The sequence below is a fragment of the Opisthocomus hoazin genome, chromosome 12, assembly GCF_030867145.1.
Source record: "Opisthocomus hoazin isolate bOpiHoa1 chromosome 12, bOpiHoa1.hap1, whole genome shotgun sequence".
NCBI lineage: Eukaryota > Metazoa > Chordata > Aves > Opisthocomiformes > Opisthocomidae > Opisthocomus > Opisthocomus hoazin.
Genome location: NC_134425.1, coordinates 16,727,160 through 16,744,701, shown reverse-complemented (window position 1 = coordinate 16,744,701; position 17,542 = coordinate 16,727,160). Strand labels below are relative to the sequence as shown.

Here is a 17,542-nt window from a genome sequence, read left to right as displayed (position 1 = left end):
TTTTGGTCATTCTCACCCCTTGTTCCACCATGACACCCATTGCACAGTGCTCCCACCAAGGTAGCATGTCCTGCTTCCTTGACTTTCTCTGCCAAAGAGCTCCAGCGCACGCTGGCACTGCCTCCTTCTGTACCCACCAACACAGCCCTGTTCTCTTCTGAACCCTTGCTCCGCAGCAGCCTACCTTCCTCCTCCTCCTCCTGCACTGCTTGGAGTTCAGCCAGCGTGAGGTCCAAAGTCTTCATCCAGGTTCCCTCAGCACCTAAAGCCGCTTCTGCATCTTGCCTCCCCTTGCTCGTGGTGGCTATGGAGATCCTGCCTGAGTCACTTTTGGTTTCCTCATTACAGCTGCCCTTCACCCATCCTGCCCCCGGAGGAAAATCCAGGCTGGGAGAGGTGGCTGGAGTCATCTGGACAAACCCCAGGACCTCACGCTCCTTGCAGAAGTCATTGCTTTGTTCTCGGTTTTGCCGTACAGCGAAGGCTTCTGGCTCGCACAGCTGCTGACTGAATCCGGTGCTGGTTTTCCTGGTCCGAGCGCTGCCCTTCCAGCTGTCCCCGTGCAGCCAGCCCTAGGCATCTGCTCTCCAGCGATGGCTGAAGCCGAGGGGGCAAAGGTCCAGGCCAGGACCTCCCAGGCCGTGAACCTGGACTGCGTGCTCCAAGGCAAGCACGGGCGGGGTGGTGCTGGAGAGACCTGCTGCCTTTCGCTCTCTCCGCTGCAGCCAGCAGCGTGAAACTGCAGGGGAGCCCGGCTCCAGCAGCTTCCTGCAGACCCTGTTCCTCCGGAGCCTGTCAGGGGACCGGGGACGTGGCCAGCAAACCTCTGCGGGCCCCTGTCCGTGCGGGGAGTGGGCAAAGGAAGGGGCGGGCGCTGCGGGGGGCTGCGGGCCCGAGGGAGCGGTGCACGAGCGCGGCTGGGGCTGGGGGCGGGACCTGGCGGCTGCTGCCCCGCCCCTCTGCCGCCCGCGGGCCCCGCCCCCTCCGCCGCGGCCCCGCCCGGCGCCGTTGCCGTGGCAACGCGCGCGCTCCCCCACAAACACCCCGTCCCTCCGCGGCCGCCGGAAGTAGATCCGGTAGCGGGCGGGAGGCGCGGAAAGTAGTTCCCCGGCGACGGCGCCGCCGTTACCCGGAAGCGCGGGGCGGGGGGAGCCGCCGTCTGCGTGCGCGGAAAGGAGCGGAGGCCCCGGCGGCTGGGAGCGCGGAGCCCGGCCCGCCGCGGCCCCGCCATGTTCAAGAACACGTTCCAGAGCGGGTTCCTCTCGGTGCTGTACAGCATCGGCAGCAAGCCGCTCCAGATCTGGGACAAGAAGGTGAGGCGCAGGGAGAAGCGCGGCCGCTCGCCTCAGCCTCCCGCGGCCCGTCCCGCCGGGGCTGAGGGGCCGGGGAGCACCCGGGGGGGGCTGAGGCTCCCGGGCCGGGTCACCGGGGCCGCCCCTGCGCTGTGTTGTTATAAAATATCTGCTTTTGTGTCCGGGCTGGGCAGCGGAGCCCGGCCGGGGCTGCGGGCCGGCCCGGGAGGCCGAGAGGCTCCACAAAACGCTGGCATGGGGCGGGGGGGACACGGCGGCGGCTTCCCCGCGGGAGCTGGGGGGAGCGGGGCGGGGGTCTCCTCTTGGCCGGAGGTGTAATGGGTGGGCTGTGTGGGGGCCTCGAGGGCCCATGAGGAGCCGTCAGCCTGAAGAAGAGAAGGCTGTGAGGGGACCTTGTAAATGCCTACAGATATCTGCAGGGTGGGTGTCAGGAGGACGGGGCCAGACTCTTTTCAGTGGTACCCAGCGACAGGACAAGGGGCAATGGGCACAAACTGAAGCAGAGGAAGCTCCAGCTGAACATGAGGAAGAACTTCTTCCCTCTGAGGGTGACGGAGCCCTGGCCCAGGCTGCCCATGGAGGTTGTGGAGTCTCCTTCTCTGGAGATATTCAGGACCCGCCTGGACGAGGCCCTGTGCAGCCTGCTCTGGGTGACCCTGCTTCGGCAGGGGGGTTGGACTGGATGACCCACAGAGGTCACTTCCAACCCCTACCATTCTGTGATTCCCCGGTCTGCTTTCCCCCCCCGTGTCTGTTCCTGGCATGGTTCTGCGGAAGGTTTGCCGCCGGCCCCCCAGGGTCTTGCGTCACAGAGCTGTAACTGGGGGTCTGGCAGCGGTCAGACAGACCTGCTGCTTCCCCCCCTGTCTCCGCAGACCACCCCAGGTCTCGCCGGCACCCCGGTCGGTACGCTCTCCGGAGCGGGCTCCCCCGTCTGAGCCTGTGTGCAGACACTCGTGCTCGGACCTCACTGGACTGTGGCGGTTCCGGCGGGGACAGAGTCCTTCCCAGCAGCTCGGCAGCAGCGGTGGTGGCTGACCTCGGCGGGCTCACGGGAGCTGCTACAGGTCATGGGGCCGGGGGCCTGTCCCGATTCCCCCGTGCAGCTCGGCGGAGAGCTGGGGTGCATCACGTAGCCTGGCTGTGCGCACACACCTGCAGTAGGGCTTTGGCACAAGTATTTATGACTTTAAAAAAAGGATTGGCGGCTCGTTTGGTTGGCGTGAGGACAGGGTGCATTAAAGACTCTTAGGCGAAGGGGTGTAGCATGCCTCCAGTCTGGATAAAGCCAGGAGTAATCCGGGCTGACCCTGCCTGGAGGTGAAGGTTGGGCTGGAGACCTGCTGAGGTGCCTTCCAATGTGAATGGTCCTGCGCCGGGTAATACTGCAGCGAGTGTGCTGCTCGTGCGGTGTCCACAGGACCTCTGCCTGCAGGGTGGACGTAAGCAGCGGTCCGTTCGGGTGTGATAGTTGCTGGATTGACCAGAAAAGACCGATGAGAAGTTAGCACTGCCGTTCTTGGGTGCAGGCTGTTTCCGTTGCTGGCTGTAGGGCTTGCACGCGGCCGGGTTCCTCGGGCCCTGCCCGGCAGCAGCAGTATCCCTGCATCCCTGGGAGCAGCAGGACTCTGCCCTGAGCTGGGTATGAGGATCACCCTGCTCACAAAGGTGTGGTCTGAAACCAGGGTGGGTTTTCCAACGACTTCGCCTGTGGATGTTGGTGTGGTTCGCTCTTTTACCTGGCTTTTCCATTTAAAAGGAGTTGGGGCGGTGGATTTGTAATCGCTTTGGCATTCCTGATCCAGCAGCCTTGGTGCGTTCGCAGCAGGAGGTGAAGGGCGGCACTCGAGGCATCTCACTGCGCTGGAGCTGAGAAGGCAAAGCCCCTCAGGTCTTTACTCCACCGCACGTGGGAGTCTTCTCCCCAGCTCAGTCCCTTCAGAAACTCCTGCTGGTGCTGGGTGGTGCCAAGACTGCATAGACTTCCAGCGTGGGGCAGTGTTGGTGATGGTTTGGGGGCTGCCGGCCTGCTGCAAGCAGGGGGTTGGGTGCTAAGATGCTGATGAAGCCTCTGGCTCGGTGCAGGAACCTGCCGGGCCTGCAGCTGAGGGCAGGCTGTCGTCTGGCTCGGGCAGTGCCCACCTGAAGTGCCTAGTAAATGCCCATAAACAGTGAGGGATTTTTCCAGTGGGTTTCTTTATTTATTTGTTGGAAAATACTGATCTGTCCAAACCCAGACACCCCAGGAAAGTTCCAGCTCTGGCATCACCACAGGAGAGGGTTAGGGTTTCTGGAAGGAGGGAAAGCAACCGAAACTTTGCAATCGCTACTCTCCTCAGGGGTGCATGAAATGCACCCATAGTTTTGGTGAGAACTGGAAACAAGGGATTTGATGCTGTCCCGTGTCCTGGGTGAATGCCCTGATTGCTGGGTTCGTAGCTGTCCTAATGTGGACTTTTTTAGCTTTGCAAAAAGTACCAGCAGGTGGTGGTGCTGGTGGGTTTTTTGGGTGGGTTTTTTTTTTTTTTTTTTATTTGCTCTTGGGGAATCTCATGCTTTTGTGACATGGGGAAAACGATTTCTTGCTCTGCCCTGGTAGGATGTGCACTGCTTGTGCTGATGGAGATGTGTGAATTAGAGGCTTCTTCATTTGATATAGGTGTAGAAATGGGGCACCGGAAGCCTTTCCTTGCCCTGAAGTTTTCTAACCTCTCCCTGAGCAGTAGGATACACTCCTTCCCTACTCCCTCGGGGGCTGCGGGTGAGCTCTGGGCAGGCCTTGGCAGCAAACCCTGCCAAGCCCGCCCTGTCCTGGCCACCAGCATCCTGTACTGGGGGACGCTGGCAGGACTGAAGCGCCCAGGCCTTGGGAAGAGCGCGGTGACTGTCCCACCGTCCCTGCAGGGAGAGGTTCCTCCTTCAGCCTCGTCCGCAGAGAGCCGGTAACTGCTGCGCTGGCTTCCCCTGCCTTCCAGCGCTGTTTTCTGTTTGCCTTCCAGCCCTGCGTTGTTCAGAGTCCTCTGTTTATTCCTGCAGAGTCCTGCCACCATGGTCCCCCCGCCGACATGTGGACACACACCGATCAGTCTCCAGGGGACTCACTGATGCTTTTCTGCAGAGCAGATGGGAACGGTTTGATGAAGCTTGTCAAACCCATTGATCCTCTTGCTAATTCCTCCATATTCCTTCTGCTGGCCCGTTGACGCGGAATGTCGTTAGCAATTTCAAATGCTGCCGGGAGGACACGAGGTCAGCTAGCATTCAATACCTGCCTGAATGTTGAACGCGTGCTCTGCCACCAGGATGCAAATCGTGATTTCCCCGATGAACGCAGCCAGGACTGAGTCCCTGTGAATGCTGTGGTGGGGTCTTCTCTGGCAGCCCCTCTCAGGCTCCTTAGTTCTCTCGCACAGCATCCTTGTCCGGGTTTTCCCGGATCTCTGCGTCTCGAATGCAGCCGTCGGTGCTGCTCACTCCTCCTCCCCAAACCTGTGTGCTCCAGGTGTGACAGCCAAGCCAGGCAGCTCCTGCTTTTTGACTCTTGTTTGGCCCCCTCTCCCTTCCGAGGGGAGGGAGGTGGCCCAGGAGCCGCTTCTGGACCCACCACTGGCTTTGAGGATGCTGGCCTGTCCCGAGGCAAGGGCGTACCCATGCCTACGGCAGCCTGGGCCGCGGTGCCAGCACCAGCCCATCGGCTGACGACGGTGGCTGGCGACGAAGCGGGAGTGAGCCTCCAGAGGTCGGACTCGGGCTGTGGCGTCACTGGCGCTGGGCCTGGGGATGGGGCTCCTTGCTGCTCTGCCTCTGGTCTTTGTTATGTTTGACTGGGGTTGCTAGCAGCAACGGCAGTCTCAATACATGTGTTCAGGCACAACTGTCCGTGACGCTGCTGCTCCCTCCAAACCCTCTTGAGATTTGAGGTTTGCATCTGCGAGAGAAGCTTTTCCAGTTTGTCTTTAGACAGAAGGTAACTTCCCAGTTATCCTGATGCAGAGGACTTTGGATGTTTGAAGAACTTTTGTTTTCTAAGAGGGCTATTACCCTTTTTACCAGCTTCAAAAATCCACCTCCTTAGGCTTAAGGTGGCTAGAAAATACTGGCCAAGTAGTAACGTGGAGTGTTTTGTTCAGAGTTCTAAAACTTCCTGAACTCTTGCCTTTCTGAGCTGCTGTGAGGTAGGGGAAGGCTGGGAGCTCTTGCTGGGCAGCCACTGTGAGCACGGCAGGACCGTCCCTCCCGCCCTGCGCCATGCAGAGCTGGCGGCTGGGGCCATGGGTCACCTCTCAGTCCATGGGAGCCTGTTGGGAAGGGACCCCCAGAGCTGGTGTGTGGAGAGAAGCGCTCCTCTGGCTGTGACCGATGCGTGTCCCCCATCTGGGGATTGTCCCTGGGGCAGGCTGGAAGCTCTCTCGGCCTCCGGCGGGGAGCCGGGCGCTGGAGTGAGCTGCAGGACCGAGCACCAGGTCCCTCAGGGCACTGCTTTGAGCCCGCGCTGGCGGCGAGCGCTTCTGACGCCGTCCAGCCTTCCCTTACCGAAATGGCCAGGCTGCCTGGTGCAGCCGGCACTGGATGTCACGCTCCGAACGTCGGTGTGTCTGTCGTGCGGGTGCTGGCGGTGGGTACGTGCGGACGGGCTGGCTGCGTCTTGCGGACGCAGCTCGCAAGAACTCGCCCTGAGCTGGTCGGACTGGGAGGAAGGGCTCTGCCGCAGCCTGGGCCTGTTGTGTGCTCCTCTCCTCTCTTGTCTGCCGTCTTTCATTCTGTTTCTGGCCACGCTGAGGAAGAAGGGTTGCTGCTTTTCATTGTCCCTGCGATCTCGGGAAGGATCTTCACAGGTGAAGGAAGGGGACCTGGCTGCAGATGGAAACACTGCCGACTAATTGGTTTAAAGCATGTTTAGGTCTTTTCTCTGTTACTGTCCTCTCCAGAGAAGCCCAGGCGTGAACCTGCTCCCCTCTGTGGAGCCAGGAGCGGCCCTGGGTGAAAGCTGCCTGGCATGGTGCGGAGGTGGGCTTTGCTGTGCACTGCTGTCGCCTGCTTGGGCAGGGTTAGTCTGCGCGCTGTGTCCCTGTGGCTTCCAGGATTTAATGTCCCATGTGCCGATTGCTGCCTCAAGTACAGAGAGGCGTGTGGGGCTTCTGCTGGGCTGGTGATTTAGAAAAAAAAAAAAGAGCAACTCATCCAGACCTCGGTTTCTCCTGAGCAGACCTAGAAATACACGGGCGTTGGATCTGATGCAGAGGAGAGATACGGGTATCCTGTAAGGATCCTCTCTTGGAGCTTAATGTTTTCTGGAAGTATCTGTGTGGGCTTGAAGCAGATTTCGGAGCAGCCTGGCAGGGCGAGCTGCACTCTCATGCTTATCGGCAGCGGCGGAGCGATCCAGGCTGAGGTTTCCTGAAACTGCTTAGTGTAGAGAGACACCGCGGGGTGGGCTGCTCGCAGGGCTGAGCTCTTTCTTCCAGCAAATGTATGCAATGTCAGCCAGGTGGGTCCCTCCGAAGGAACGAGCTTTGAAGATGGATTGCTAAACCTGTAAATCATTTTGTAGCTTGTGACTGGAACCAGTCATTAATGTATCCGATACATCAGCAGCGGTGAGAGATGCTAAAGAAACGAGTTCATGGAGATGGAAGGAGCATTGCAATTCGCTGATCTAGCACTCGGGAAGAGCGGAGGGCTTAATTAGCAAAAGTGCCTTTTAAATTGAGATAAATTTGACAGGAAGTGAGCCGCTTCATTAAAAAAATAAATCCTCAGACCCTGGGATTCGGCCACGTTGCTTGCGGAGAAAAGTGCATTTACATTGGCTCCTGGTTCTGGCCCTGGCCTCCCTGAGCTCTGTGGGGAGCTGGCTGCATCCGAGTAGCCAAATCCTCGTGCCCCTCAGCAGAGCAGGCGGTGGCTCTGTGCTTGCGTGCGCTGTAATTATGAAGAATTTTAACCCAGCTCCCATCTGGTCCCGCTCTTCCACACAGGCAGTCAGCCCTGCCCTGCTCTCTGACCCTTTAGTGACTGGTGGCTGGCTGGTGGCTCCCTTTGCTTGCCCCTGTATTGCTCGTGCTTGTTTTTACCCCTTATCCCACTCTAGCTTGATCTTGCTCTGACACTTTTCTGTGTGTTTATGTGAGCCTCTGCCTCTGACAGGAGGCTTGAGTCGCCTGCGTTCGCTGTAGCATATTTTGATAGATGGAAGCCTTGCGCTCGGTGTCCGTGCAGCATGCTGGGCCGTAAACTCTTGCTTGGAGTCCTGGCACTCCAGGGTGGTGATCAAAGCCTTGGGAACAGCAATGTCCAGGACAAGAGGAGCCAAGTGAACGCAGATGGGTCCTCCTGCGATCTTTTTTCCCCCCCCTCTCATTGGAGCTGTGGGCGCCTCTTGTTTCCCTCTCGAGTAATGTCCGTGCTGTCTGCCCCACTCTTCTTCCAGGTGCGCAATGGTCACATCAAGCGAATCACCGACAACGACATTCAGTCGCTGGTGCTGGAGATTGAAGGAACTAATGTCAGGTAGGAGAAGATGTCGTCTTCTGCCCTCGTGTGCCCTGGGGGCTTGGCCCTGGAGCAGCGTGAAAGGTGTCGGTGCCCAGCAGGTGTCTCCTTCAGACTCTGCTGCGATCTCTTTGTCAATAAATTGAAGAATACGATCTGGGGTCAGATTGCTGATACGCCGTTGTGGCACTGCACCCTGCCTTTCCCTGGACACAGAGCGCTCTGTCATCCTCAGTGGGGCTAAGGGGTAAAAAATAAAGCCCCATTATTTTTCCATCACTTGGGGGGGAAAAAAAGCTGTATTTGATATCCAGTCCCCAGTCAGTGCTGCCAATTACTGAGAAGGCAGCACTCTGCCTTCTGCATCTTTTATTATCTGAGGCCTGCTCTGCTGCTCTCCCCACGTGACAGCAGCTCTCCTGGCAGCAGGAAGATCAAAGGGAGATTTATGAGGGGAATTGCTTATGGCGCTTCACTTAGCAACCTCGTCTCCGTCGACCGGGGAGAGAGACGCCAGCTCCAGGAGCGGGTTCAGAGTCTCCAAGGCTTCTCCAGGGGTGATTCAGAGCAGGGCGCTCCTTATAAGGGCAGCGGAGACTCCTCTCCTGCAGACAGGCTGAGCCAACGCTTCTCTTGCTCCCAAGATGTGTTGATACAGAACTTGCCAGGCGTGACGTGTACTTCTAGGGCTCACGACCTCTCTTTTCTCAGCCATATAGAGCACCCAGGGCCTCTGCTGCGCTCTGGAGGGCTCTACCTGTTCAGTCAAGGGTAGGAGGAGGTTCTGTTAAGAAACGGTGCTGACGTGGCCTGGAAACTGGGGAGGTGAAGCTGGCCAGGAAGGTGTTTCATGCCCTGGGTGAGGAAAGTGGGATTTGAAATGCATCCTTTGGGCCTTTTATCTTGTTCTCCCTGCAGCTGCCTCTGAAACTCTCCCTCCTGTTACAGAATGCCCTGGTTGTTGCTGAGGTCTTACGATCACAGCTATGTTTTTCTGCCTGTCCTCCAAGACTCCGTTAGGTCAAAGGAGAGACCTGCGACTCGGGCTGTGCGCTTTGTGCCGTGGGAGGTCCTAAAGTGTTTTTCTGTCCCTCTCAGTACCACCTACATCACGTGCCCTGCTGACCCAAAGAAGACCCTGGGCATCAAACTACCTTTCCTAGTGATGATCATCAAGAACCTGAAGAAATACTTCACGTTTGAAGTGCAGGTGAGGAACGTGCAGCGGGGAGGCCCCTCCAGGGACCAGTGAGGAAGGTGCCGGGGGGCCTGCAGTCTTGTGTTGGAACTTGTCCCAGGCAGCATGTGGTCCCCAAAACAGTTTTGCTTTCTTGGCCATGTGATGTGTCAGGTCTTCTGCTATGGGGGCATCAGTCAGCTCACAAACGTGTTGTTGCTATTCCTGAAAATGGCTCTGTTGCCTGCATTAAAAATACTTCTGCTGTGGAGGGGTGGGAGTAGGAGAGCCCTCTCTGAGGTGGGTAGAGCTGAGTCTGGAACAGCTGCTGTCTCGGGGAGCTGGGGCTCCTGACGCCGGGGTCAGCAGCCTGCCTTCCTTGCCCCAGGTGCTGGATGATAAGAACGTCCGCCGGCGTTTCCGGGCGAGTAACTACCAGAGCACGACTCGGGTGAAGCCCTTCATCTGCACCATGCCCATGCGGCTGGACGACGGCTGGAACCAAATCCAGTTCAACTTGTCGGATTTCACACGCCGGGCTTACGGGACAAATTACATCGAGACGCTGAGAGTTCAGGTGAGAAGCAGGCATGTCCTGCCTACAGAATCCAGCGGCTGGTGTCTTCCTGCTGGCTGGGAGAGCCTGGCTGGAGATTGGGAATCCGGGTTTTAGCCCCGACTGGCTGCTTTGCCAGTCCTGCTCTTGGCAGAGCACTGTGGGAGGGGAGCAGAGGCCGGACTGCGGCAGCAGTGGGCTTGGTGCTGCCTTGCTTCGCTGGACTGGGATGAAAGAGCCCGTTTCCACCTTGTTTCTCTTGCTGGCTGTTGGTTAGGGTAAGAGTTGCAGGCCACCTAAAGTTCCCTGTGGCGTGCCACGCATCCTGCTGGGAGGAGGTCTGCTGGGAATTAGCCATGCGCTAATTACTGTCCAGATATGCCAGGCAGCAGCCGGCTGGGTGAGAGCCCGGCTGGTGAAGACCCAGGGTGGTGTTGTCTGTACATATCCCCGGTCAAGCTTGTTTCCCGGTGCTGGTGGAGTGACCCTGCCTTCACCAAGCCCCTTGGACCAGAGCTGACGCAGCGTTTGTTCCTGCTGAGGATGTGGAACTTGTTCCATGTGCTAGGGATTCGTGTTCGCCGTGCCCATGGCGTGCGTTACTTTGAGGAATGCCTGTGTGCAGAGCGTGCCTGTTCCTCAGTGTGATGGGACTGCTGCGGCTCCTCGTGGGGTTGCCCTGAGATGAGCAGGCAGTCAGCTGGGAAGTTTCTGCCTTCTCGCGTAGCTGAGATGGGGACTGGAGCAGTCCCTTCGCTGCCAGCTGGTTGGGGACTGGACAGTCTCGCTCCTGACCTCAGGGAGGCCCCGAAGAGGGAAGAGTTAAAAATGCAGCAAGCTGAGGCCGAGGAGTGTTGTGGCAAATGCTGACACCAGTGCAGAAGCAGAGGTGGGTTCACAGCAAAGAACCCTCTAAGCAGCTAAGGCAGATCTCGGTTTGTGGAGGTGCCAAAGCTTGGCCAAATCTCTTGAGCCGGCTGGCGTCGCTGGAGAGAGCATCTAACGCAAAGCAGAGGGTGTGGGCCAGCAGCTCTGCCCTGCTGTCCTGTCAGATTCGAAGAGAGGCAGCAAGGTCTCTTCTCCAGCTGCTGAGCCAGGGAATCCGGGCCGCTGCATGGCAGCGAAGCTGGGTGTGGAAAGAGCACATGGAAGATGGACTGACTCCTTGTTTTGTCTCTCAGATCCACGCCAACTGTCGCATCCGACGGGTCTACTTCTCTGACCGGCTCTACTCGGAAGACGAGCTCCCAGCTGAGTTCAAGCTGTATCTGCCTGTGCAGAACAAGGCCAAGGTGAGCTAGCCGTGGGCAGGGCGGGTGGGAGCAGCAGCCGGGCCAGGCTAGCATTCGTCGTCTTCCTCCTCCCGCTGCCTTCACAGTCCGGAGTTTCTCCTAGCAGCAGAGCTCTTACCAGCTCTGGCCACCTGCCGGGGAGCACCCTCGCTGTTGCCAGGGTGAGCAGTCTGTCGGGGGTGCCTTGTGGAGTGGCTTTCCTGCCAAAACACGTGGAGGTTGTCATTCCCATCTAGGAGCAGGGCGAGCTGTGCAGCTGCTCCCCACGTCCTTCCTATTCATGTTGAAGGACTCTGGGCACGGTGACAGCCTCCCAGCATCTTTCTGGAGCTTTCACCCGTGACTCAGCACAGTGGCTTTGCTCTTCGGAGCTAGCTGCAGCTCCGTGTTTTGTCTTCCAGCGGAGATGCTGTTTGTGTCCCTCTAGGCCAGCCTTACTCCCCTCTGATCTCTTCCCTGCCCAGTGCAGATGGTGGTGCGATGCGGTGGGAAGGGGGTAGGCAAGGCTGTGGCTCCGCAGTGGGAGGAGGTGCCAAGCTCCGCTCTTACGATGGTGGGAGCGGGGTCCCTGGCATGTTGGCAGCAGTCTTGAGGCTTGTGAGGAAGCGCCTTCTTTGCCAGGGCCAGCCTGTCCCAGTGCTGACGCTTCTTTTAGCAGAGAAGGTTCCTGGGCAAAGCTTCAAGGAGCTGAGGGAGGATGTTGGCTGCTGATCTTAGTGGGAGGTAGAAGGCCGTGTTAACAGTAGGTAACACCTCTGGGGAACCTGTCGCTGCCTTCTGGGCTGTAGCAGCCTCCCAGGGGTGGCTGGGGAATGCTTGGATCCCTCCCAGTATGGTTGTCTTGGTGCCGCCGAGTCTAACAAGTGTCTCCTTTCTTCTCCCTGCTTTGTCCAGCAATAACACCACGTTGGGAAGAGATGTGAGTAATGTTTGTGGTCAGTAGGAAAACAAAATCAGGTGGAAGAGAAGGCCCTGCTGAGACCAAGTTTTAGATCAACTCACCTTGCCTAGGGTAACTTCGATTCATCTGCTATCCCTCTTCTGGACAGGACACAATTAACCATGTAACAGGTCTGGGACTGTGTTGTTGGCGTGCGAGTTGTACAGAATCAGAGTTTTCCTAGCTGTTCTGAAAGTGCTGAGCCTAAACACTGCAGGGGGCTGGTACCTGATCTGGTGTTGCACAGAGGGGTTGCTCAAAGTGGCCCCTGTGCCTCCAAAGAGGGGATTCAGCAGGAACTGCAGGGTTAAGTGTGCCGTCTCGAAGATACCAATTTTATTTTTTTCTCTCCTTGTTTTCCATCTCTCATTTTGTATGTGCTCTATATACGGATGTAATATTCGCTCCTGGAAAGTTATTAAACACTTGACTGTATGTCTGCTCCTGGCTTCTTCCTCCTGTGCTGGATCCTTTAACTTGCACGTGGCCGTGCTTCAGAAAGTGCTGAGGAATTTCTTTAGGAACCCAGATGTTAGGATTTGCCTTTGAATTTGACTTTGATTGGCAGCCTTGCTGTTTAAGGGATAGCACAGATGTGAAGAACAGCAATCTGGTGAGAGGAAAAATCGTAAGGTTTCCATAGAGGAGTCAGGATCTGTCTCCAGTCCATGAGGCTTGTGGTACTCTTCCTATGACAAGAACTCCACGCTGTTTACTTTTAGTACACAGAAATGGGTTTTTCATTCCCTGCTTGCTTGAAGCCGTTTTCCCAGCAGTGAGAAATTTGCCTTACCTGCCTGTTAGGGCTCAGCTCTGTTTGCTGTGTAGTTAAACAACTCGGTCCAGCTCTCAACCAAGCCTTCAGCAGCTACTTATAGCAAGAGGCACACAATAGCCTTCCAGCTGCCAAAATGTCCTTTTCCCCAGGGATCAAAGAGGAGGTTTAGCAAAGCAGCATAACAAGAGCGGAAGTCTTTTCCTGTGCCGAAGCTGCCCTTCCCTGCCTCAAAACCCATCCGCTTTTGTTGTGGAAAGGCTTTGCAGAGGGGAGGCTGCAGGCCTCCGCCAGTAACAGAGTCTGGGAGCAGCTGCTGCCTTTCCTCCCTGGGGCCAAGCACCCTGCAGCTACTCTGGTGGGTGGGTACCTGAGGCGGGTGCTGATCCTTCCCTGGTGCTGCGCAGCGAATTGGGAAGACCTCACTTCCCTTGTTGTCCCATAAAACAAAGCTGGTCTCTCGCAGGAGGAGGAGAGCCTGCTGGGGGACTTCCGCCCCAGATTCTAGGTTGAATCCTGACTGCTGACTCTCCACCTGGTGTAAAGGGTTGGCATGCCTGTGCAGCCCCATGGTCAACAGCTCCTCTGTGCGGACGCCGCTTTGCCTCCGTGGCCAGCTCTCGGGACACCTGTAATGCCGCTGCCTTCTTTGCACCTTTAGAGCTATTGGGCTTTGAACGGAAGGTGCTGACCCCGTGCTGCCACATGGTGCTGGACTGCACTTGCAGAAGGCTTTGTGGAGAAGACTCTTCCAATTTCTATAGCAGCTGAATAGCTTGGTAGCTCTAAGGAGCCAAAGCCAAGGAAGCCTGTCTGGGAAGGCACTATCCATTTTGTTTTAACATCTGTCAAGGCTTGGCTGGACTTGAGACTTGTTAAGTGGAATCACACTGTATCGTGTGCCAAGGATCGGCCTTAATGAAGTCCGCGGCGAGGCTTTCCTGCCATGTTTGCAAAGCTTGCCAGGGCCGGAATCCATCAGACCCTGGCAGGGTAAAGTGTGCATCCTTTCCCCCAGACCCTCGCTCATGAGCAGGGAGGGTTTGGTGGCCGAGCGCTCACCCGGAGCTGCTGCTGCCTTCCCCTGCCCTGCCGGGGACCGTGCTGGAGCTGCGCATTGTGCTGGAAGAGTCAGGCTTGCTCCGGGTGACCTGGATGCGTGAAGAGGGGCTGGGCTCCCTGGGCCCCTGTGCTGGGTGCCTCTGCGGAGAGGTTAGGTGGGCCCTGCTGCCAGTTCCTGCCTGACCTCCAGGAGCTGTGCCAGAGGATTTGCTGGAATAAACTCCCAACCGCAAACCCTGACATCCACGTGGGCCCTCTGTATATTTTTTAATAGGAAACAAAATACTGAATCTTCCTGTTTACGTGCTGCACAGAGTGGAGCATCATCAGATACCGGGTCTTTCCTTTAGGGCCATTTGGTGGTGGATTTATGCAACGTTCTTCAAAAATCTTCCTCTTTTAATCCCCCTCTCCCATCAAAGTTTTAACTGGCTCACTGAAGGCGAGTGACGTTTGGATGCTTTCCCCGTGGGAGAAGAGGCTGCTGCTGGCGGATGGGCCACGATGTCATCAGCACCCCATCCGCAGTTGTTTCCTAGAGTAAATGTGCACCAGTAGAACTCCTGCAATGCAGCACCCAGGTTCCTACTGCTTCGGTTACGGCTCTTGGCCTGGCTGGGACACGACATCCTCCTGCATGGAAGGAGCGGAGGAAGGAGGGAAGCAGGTGGGTGCAGAGATGGGGGGTCTGCCCCGAGGACGGCTGCCGCCTGCGTGCTCCCGGGCAGGCAGGCTGCAGAGAAAAGGTCTTAAATATCTCCTTGTTCACCTTTCTGTGGGTGGCCTGCTCCTTCCTTCCTGCTTGAGGCCTTATTGCAGTCCATGTCTAGTGGGAGAGAAAGGAATCTTTCTTCGCGGGGAACCCTGGCTTCAACCCGGGGCGGAGCAGGGCCCGCCTGGAGATGAGTTTTCCTTGCCTCCGCCGGCTTTTCACCTTCCTCCTCCGTTGGCTGGGGCAAGGTCCCGCGCTTGGGTGCTTTGATGGGGGCCTGAGTGCTGGGAGCCTGCTTTCTACATCAAAGGCGAAGCTTCCCTTTGAAATCTCTGCTGCCGAAAGACGGCGAGGGCAAGGGCTGCAGCCCTGTGGAGCCAGGGGCCAGCGAGTGACCCTCCCCGGGCTGGGCCCGGGAGCCGGCGTGCTTGGACGGAGCTGGAGCAGCTGGCCGTTGCCGTGGGGTGCGAGCCAAGGCGGGGACATCCCGTGGCTCCAGTGGCTCTGCCCGGGCAGGTGGCAGCCGCTGGCAGGGGAATCAGACAACGGGGTTTTCCCGGAAAGTTTTCTGTCCGCTTGCTGCGCCGCTGGGACAGGAGCAGTCGGGGTGAGAGCCCGGCCCAGGAGAGTGGCAGGACACTGGTACGGGCTTCTGTCCTTGCCTGTGGCCTTCCCCACACTCCTTGTCCCCTTCCTATTAAGAGGACCCTGACACAAAGCACAGGGCTCTGCTCAGGGATGTGATACACAGGAATCAAAAAAAAGAAAATCTGGGCCAAACTCTGCTGCTTGCCCTCTCTACCTCCTGTTCTGTGTCTTTCTGGAAGTCTTGGGCCAAGTGTTGCCGTCTTCGTGGAGGGCTTACACCTCCAGGGCCGCGCTAATCCTCTGCAGCTGCTGTCGAGCGCGGGGCGGGTGATGCCGGAGGCCAGGGAAATATTTATTTTGAGTTTTGCCATTGGCCACCGCCCAGGAAAAGTGAGTGATGGTGCTGGGGACTTTGGCCGCTTCTGCACGCGAGGAGAGCCGATCATCTGCCCCACTGGTGCCTGCGGGAGAGGGACGAGAGCTTCCCCCAGCAGCCCGCACGGTGCGACCGCCCGAGTGAGACGTCGTGTGGGTGAGGGAGTGGCTGTGCGCCCAGGGATGCGGCGGGGAAAGCCTGGGAGCCGCTCGAGGTGAGGAGGTGATGGATGCTCAGTTGTGCTGAAGCAGACGCACAGGCACTCTGCTCCGCCGTCGCCTCGTGCATTGCCCCCGCAGCCCCAGACGTGGTTTTCTTCCCTGTGAAACGAAGGGTCCGGCACCACGGGGAGCGGGCCGGTGGCTGCAGGGCTGGCGTGAGGGGAGGTGATGGGCGCTTGTGCCGGGGCCAGCGGGTGCGTCCCACCCACGGCAGGGCTGTGCTGGCAGTGGGTTCAACCCCTCCCGGGGCTCCGCAGCTCTTCCCTCTGTCCCCAGCGTCGTTTCCGCTGGCCTTGAGGCCGTCTGGATGCTGCTTGATGTATCCCGGCCCCGGTCCTTCCTCTGGGCCGGGCCCGGCTTCCTCTCTGCTTTCCGGGTCCTCTCCTTGGTGGCGTATGGGGGACCATGCCCTGCTTGCAGAGGAAGAGGAGGAGGCAGGAGGAAGCGCAGTTGCTCCTGTGATGGTTCCCAGCGCGCAGAGAGTCCCTGCCAGCCCTGCTCACCCTGGTCCGGCGGTGCGTGGAGCCCTGTCCCGCAGCAGCCAGAACCACCCCGGCACGGCAGGACCTGGAGGACGCCGAGATCCCAGGGGGCTTTTCCAGGCTGGGCTTCTCCGGACTATTTTTGGGAAGCTGGGAGCTGCCTGGTGGGGGTGGATCCTGGCAGGGCTGAGCAGGACATGTGCTCCTCGGAGCCACCAAAAGCCGTGTCCCTTGCAGCAGGTGCCTCCCTGGGGTGCTGCGCCCGTGGGTGGCCGGAGGCGAGCCGGCCCCGCCGTGGGCACGCAGGGCAGAGCGGGAGCCTCTGGTGCAGAGCCCAGGCCTGGCCGAAGCGCTGGGCTTTGTCTCCGGCGGGGTCCCTTGCTGCTGTCCGTGAGCGTTTCCAGATGGCCTCGCGCTCCTGGCACCAGCTCCGCTACAGCATCCGGGGAAAAGCGGGAGGGGGTGGGAAGCAATGACCCAGCTCCCCAACCCTGGCAGCCTCGGCCTCTGCTCCTGGTGCGCTGGGGAATTGCTCCCAGATCCTGTCCCACCTCGAAGGAGCGAAGAGCCCCATCCCCTGCTGTGTCGGTGTCCGGGGTGCTCAGGGAGCGGGGTGCCACGAGTGTCTGGCCTCGGGCGTCCGTGTCTGGCTCAGCTGGCTTTCCCTGGGAGCCAGGCGTCTCTCTGGGTGCAAGGCTTCGGGGTCCCCACCCCAGCATCCTGCCAAGCCCTCAGCACCCCCGGGAGAGAGGGGAAGCACAGCTGCCGTGGGAAATAAATCTGTTGTCGGAAATGCATCTGCCACAGAAAGCGCATCTTCGTGTGGGAAATGCATCTGCCGTGGGAAATGCACCCGCGCCTGCCTCCGGAGCCACCTCTGCAGGGCTGGGAGCGGCAAACCCCGCCGCGCTTTCCTCCTGCCTCGCCTCTGGGCCAGGCTCGTGCCTTTCGGTAGCTCCCGGTGCTGGTTTGACCCCAGTGCGGGGCAGGCTGGGGTGTCGGGCTGCCCATGGCACGGCTCCCGGTCCAGCAGATCCGTGGGTCCTCGGACCCACGCAAGCGCCAATCTGGGTGAAATGGTCAAAACTGAACTGAAAGGAGCTAAAAGCCAAGGAATGTGACCCAGCACGGCTTGGCTGGGGGAACACAACAGCCCAGAGCCACTCGCAGAGCTCGGCCGTGGGGTCCCCCAGCGCCGGCAGCCCCAGGAAAGTGGGGCGAGAGCCAGCATCTGTCCTTCCCTTTTAAAGTAATTAGCGGCAGGGCGGCTTGGGGTAATTTAGTGCCAGGAAGTGGCTGCAGCCGCGTCTTGGGCACTGAGCCAGCAGCTCTGGGTCCTGGGCAGGGGGAAGGATGGCGGGGGGGGGGGGGGGGGGCACAAAGGCTTCATCCCCACCCATGGGTGGGGGGATCCCCTGCTGCCACGGTGGGGATGGGGCAGAGGGGCAGCCGGAGCCCCAGGGAGGGGAGCAGGGGTGGGTTAATTCTCCGAGCCCTGGGTCAGAGCCCCCAGCCCCACGATAAGGGGGGCCGGAGGGGTGGGAAGGGGACGCTGT

At 58.9% G+C, this 17,542-nt stretch overlaps 1 protein-coding gene across 2 annotated transcripts; it reads left to right on the top strand.

Annotated features, from left to right (window-relative positions):
• Nucleotides 1–1,092: 1,092 nt before the first annotated feature.
• CFAP20 (cilia and flagella associated protein 20) lies at nt 1,093–12,205 on the top strand. Of its 2 annotated transcripts, XM_075433522.1 has the most exons (6): nt 1,095–1,313; nt 7,744–7,823; nt 8,904–9,015; nt 9,371–9,559; nt 10,720–10,830; nt 11,725–12,205. In XM_075433522.1, the coding sequence occupies exons 1-6, from the start codon at nt 1,230–1,232 to the stop codon at nt 11,728–11,730; spliced, it is 582 nt and encodes a 193-aa protein (XP_075289637.1). In that variant the 5' UTR covers nt 1,095–1,229; the 3' UTR covers nt 11,731–12,205. The 2 variants fall into 2 exon arrangements, with proteins under 2 accessions (XP_075289636.1, XP_075289637.1); XM_075433521.1 differs by lacking the exon at nt 11,725–12,205 and having other exon boundaries at nt 1,093–1,313; nt 10,720–10,839.
• Nucleotides 12,206–17,542: the final 5,337 nt, after the last annotated feature.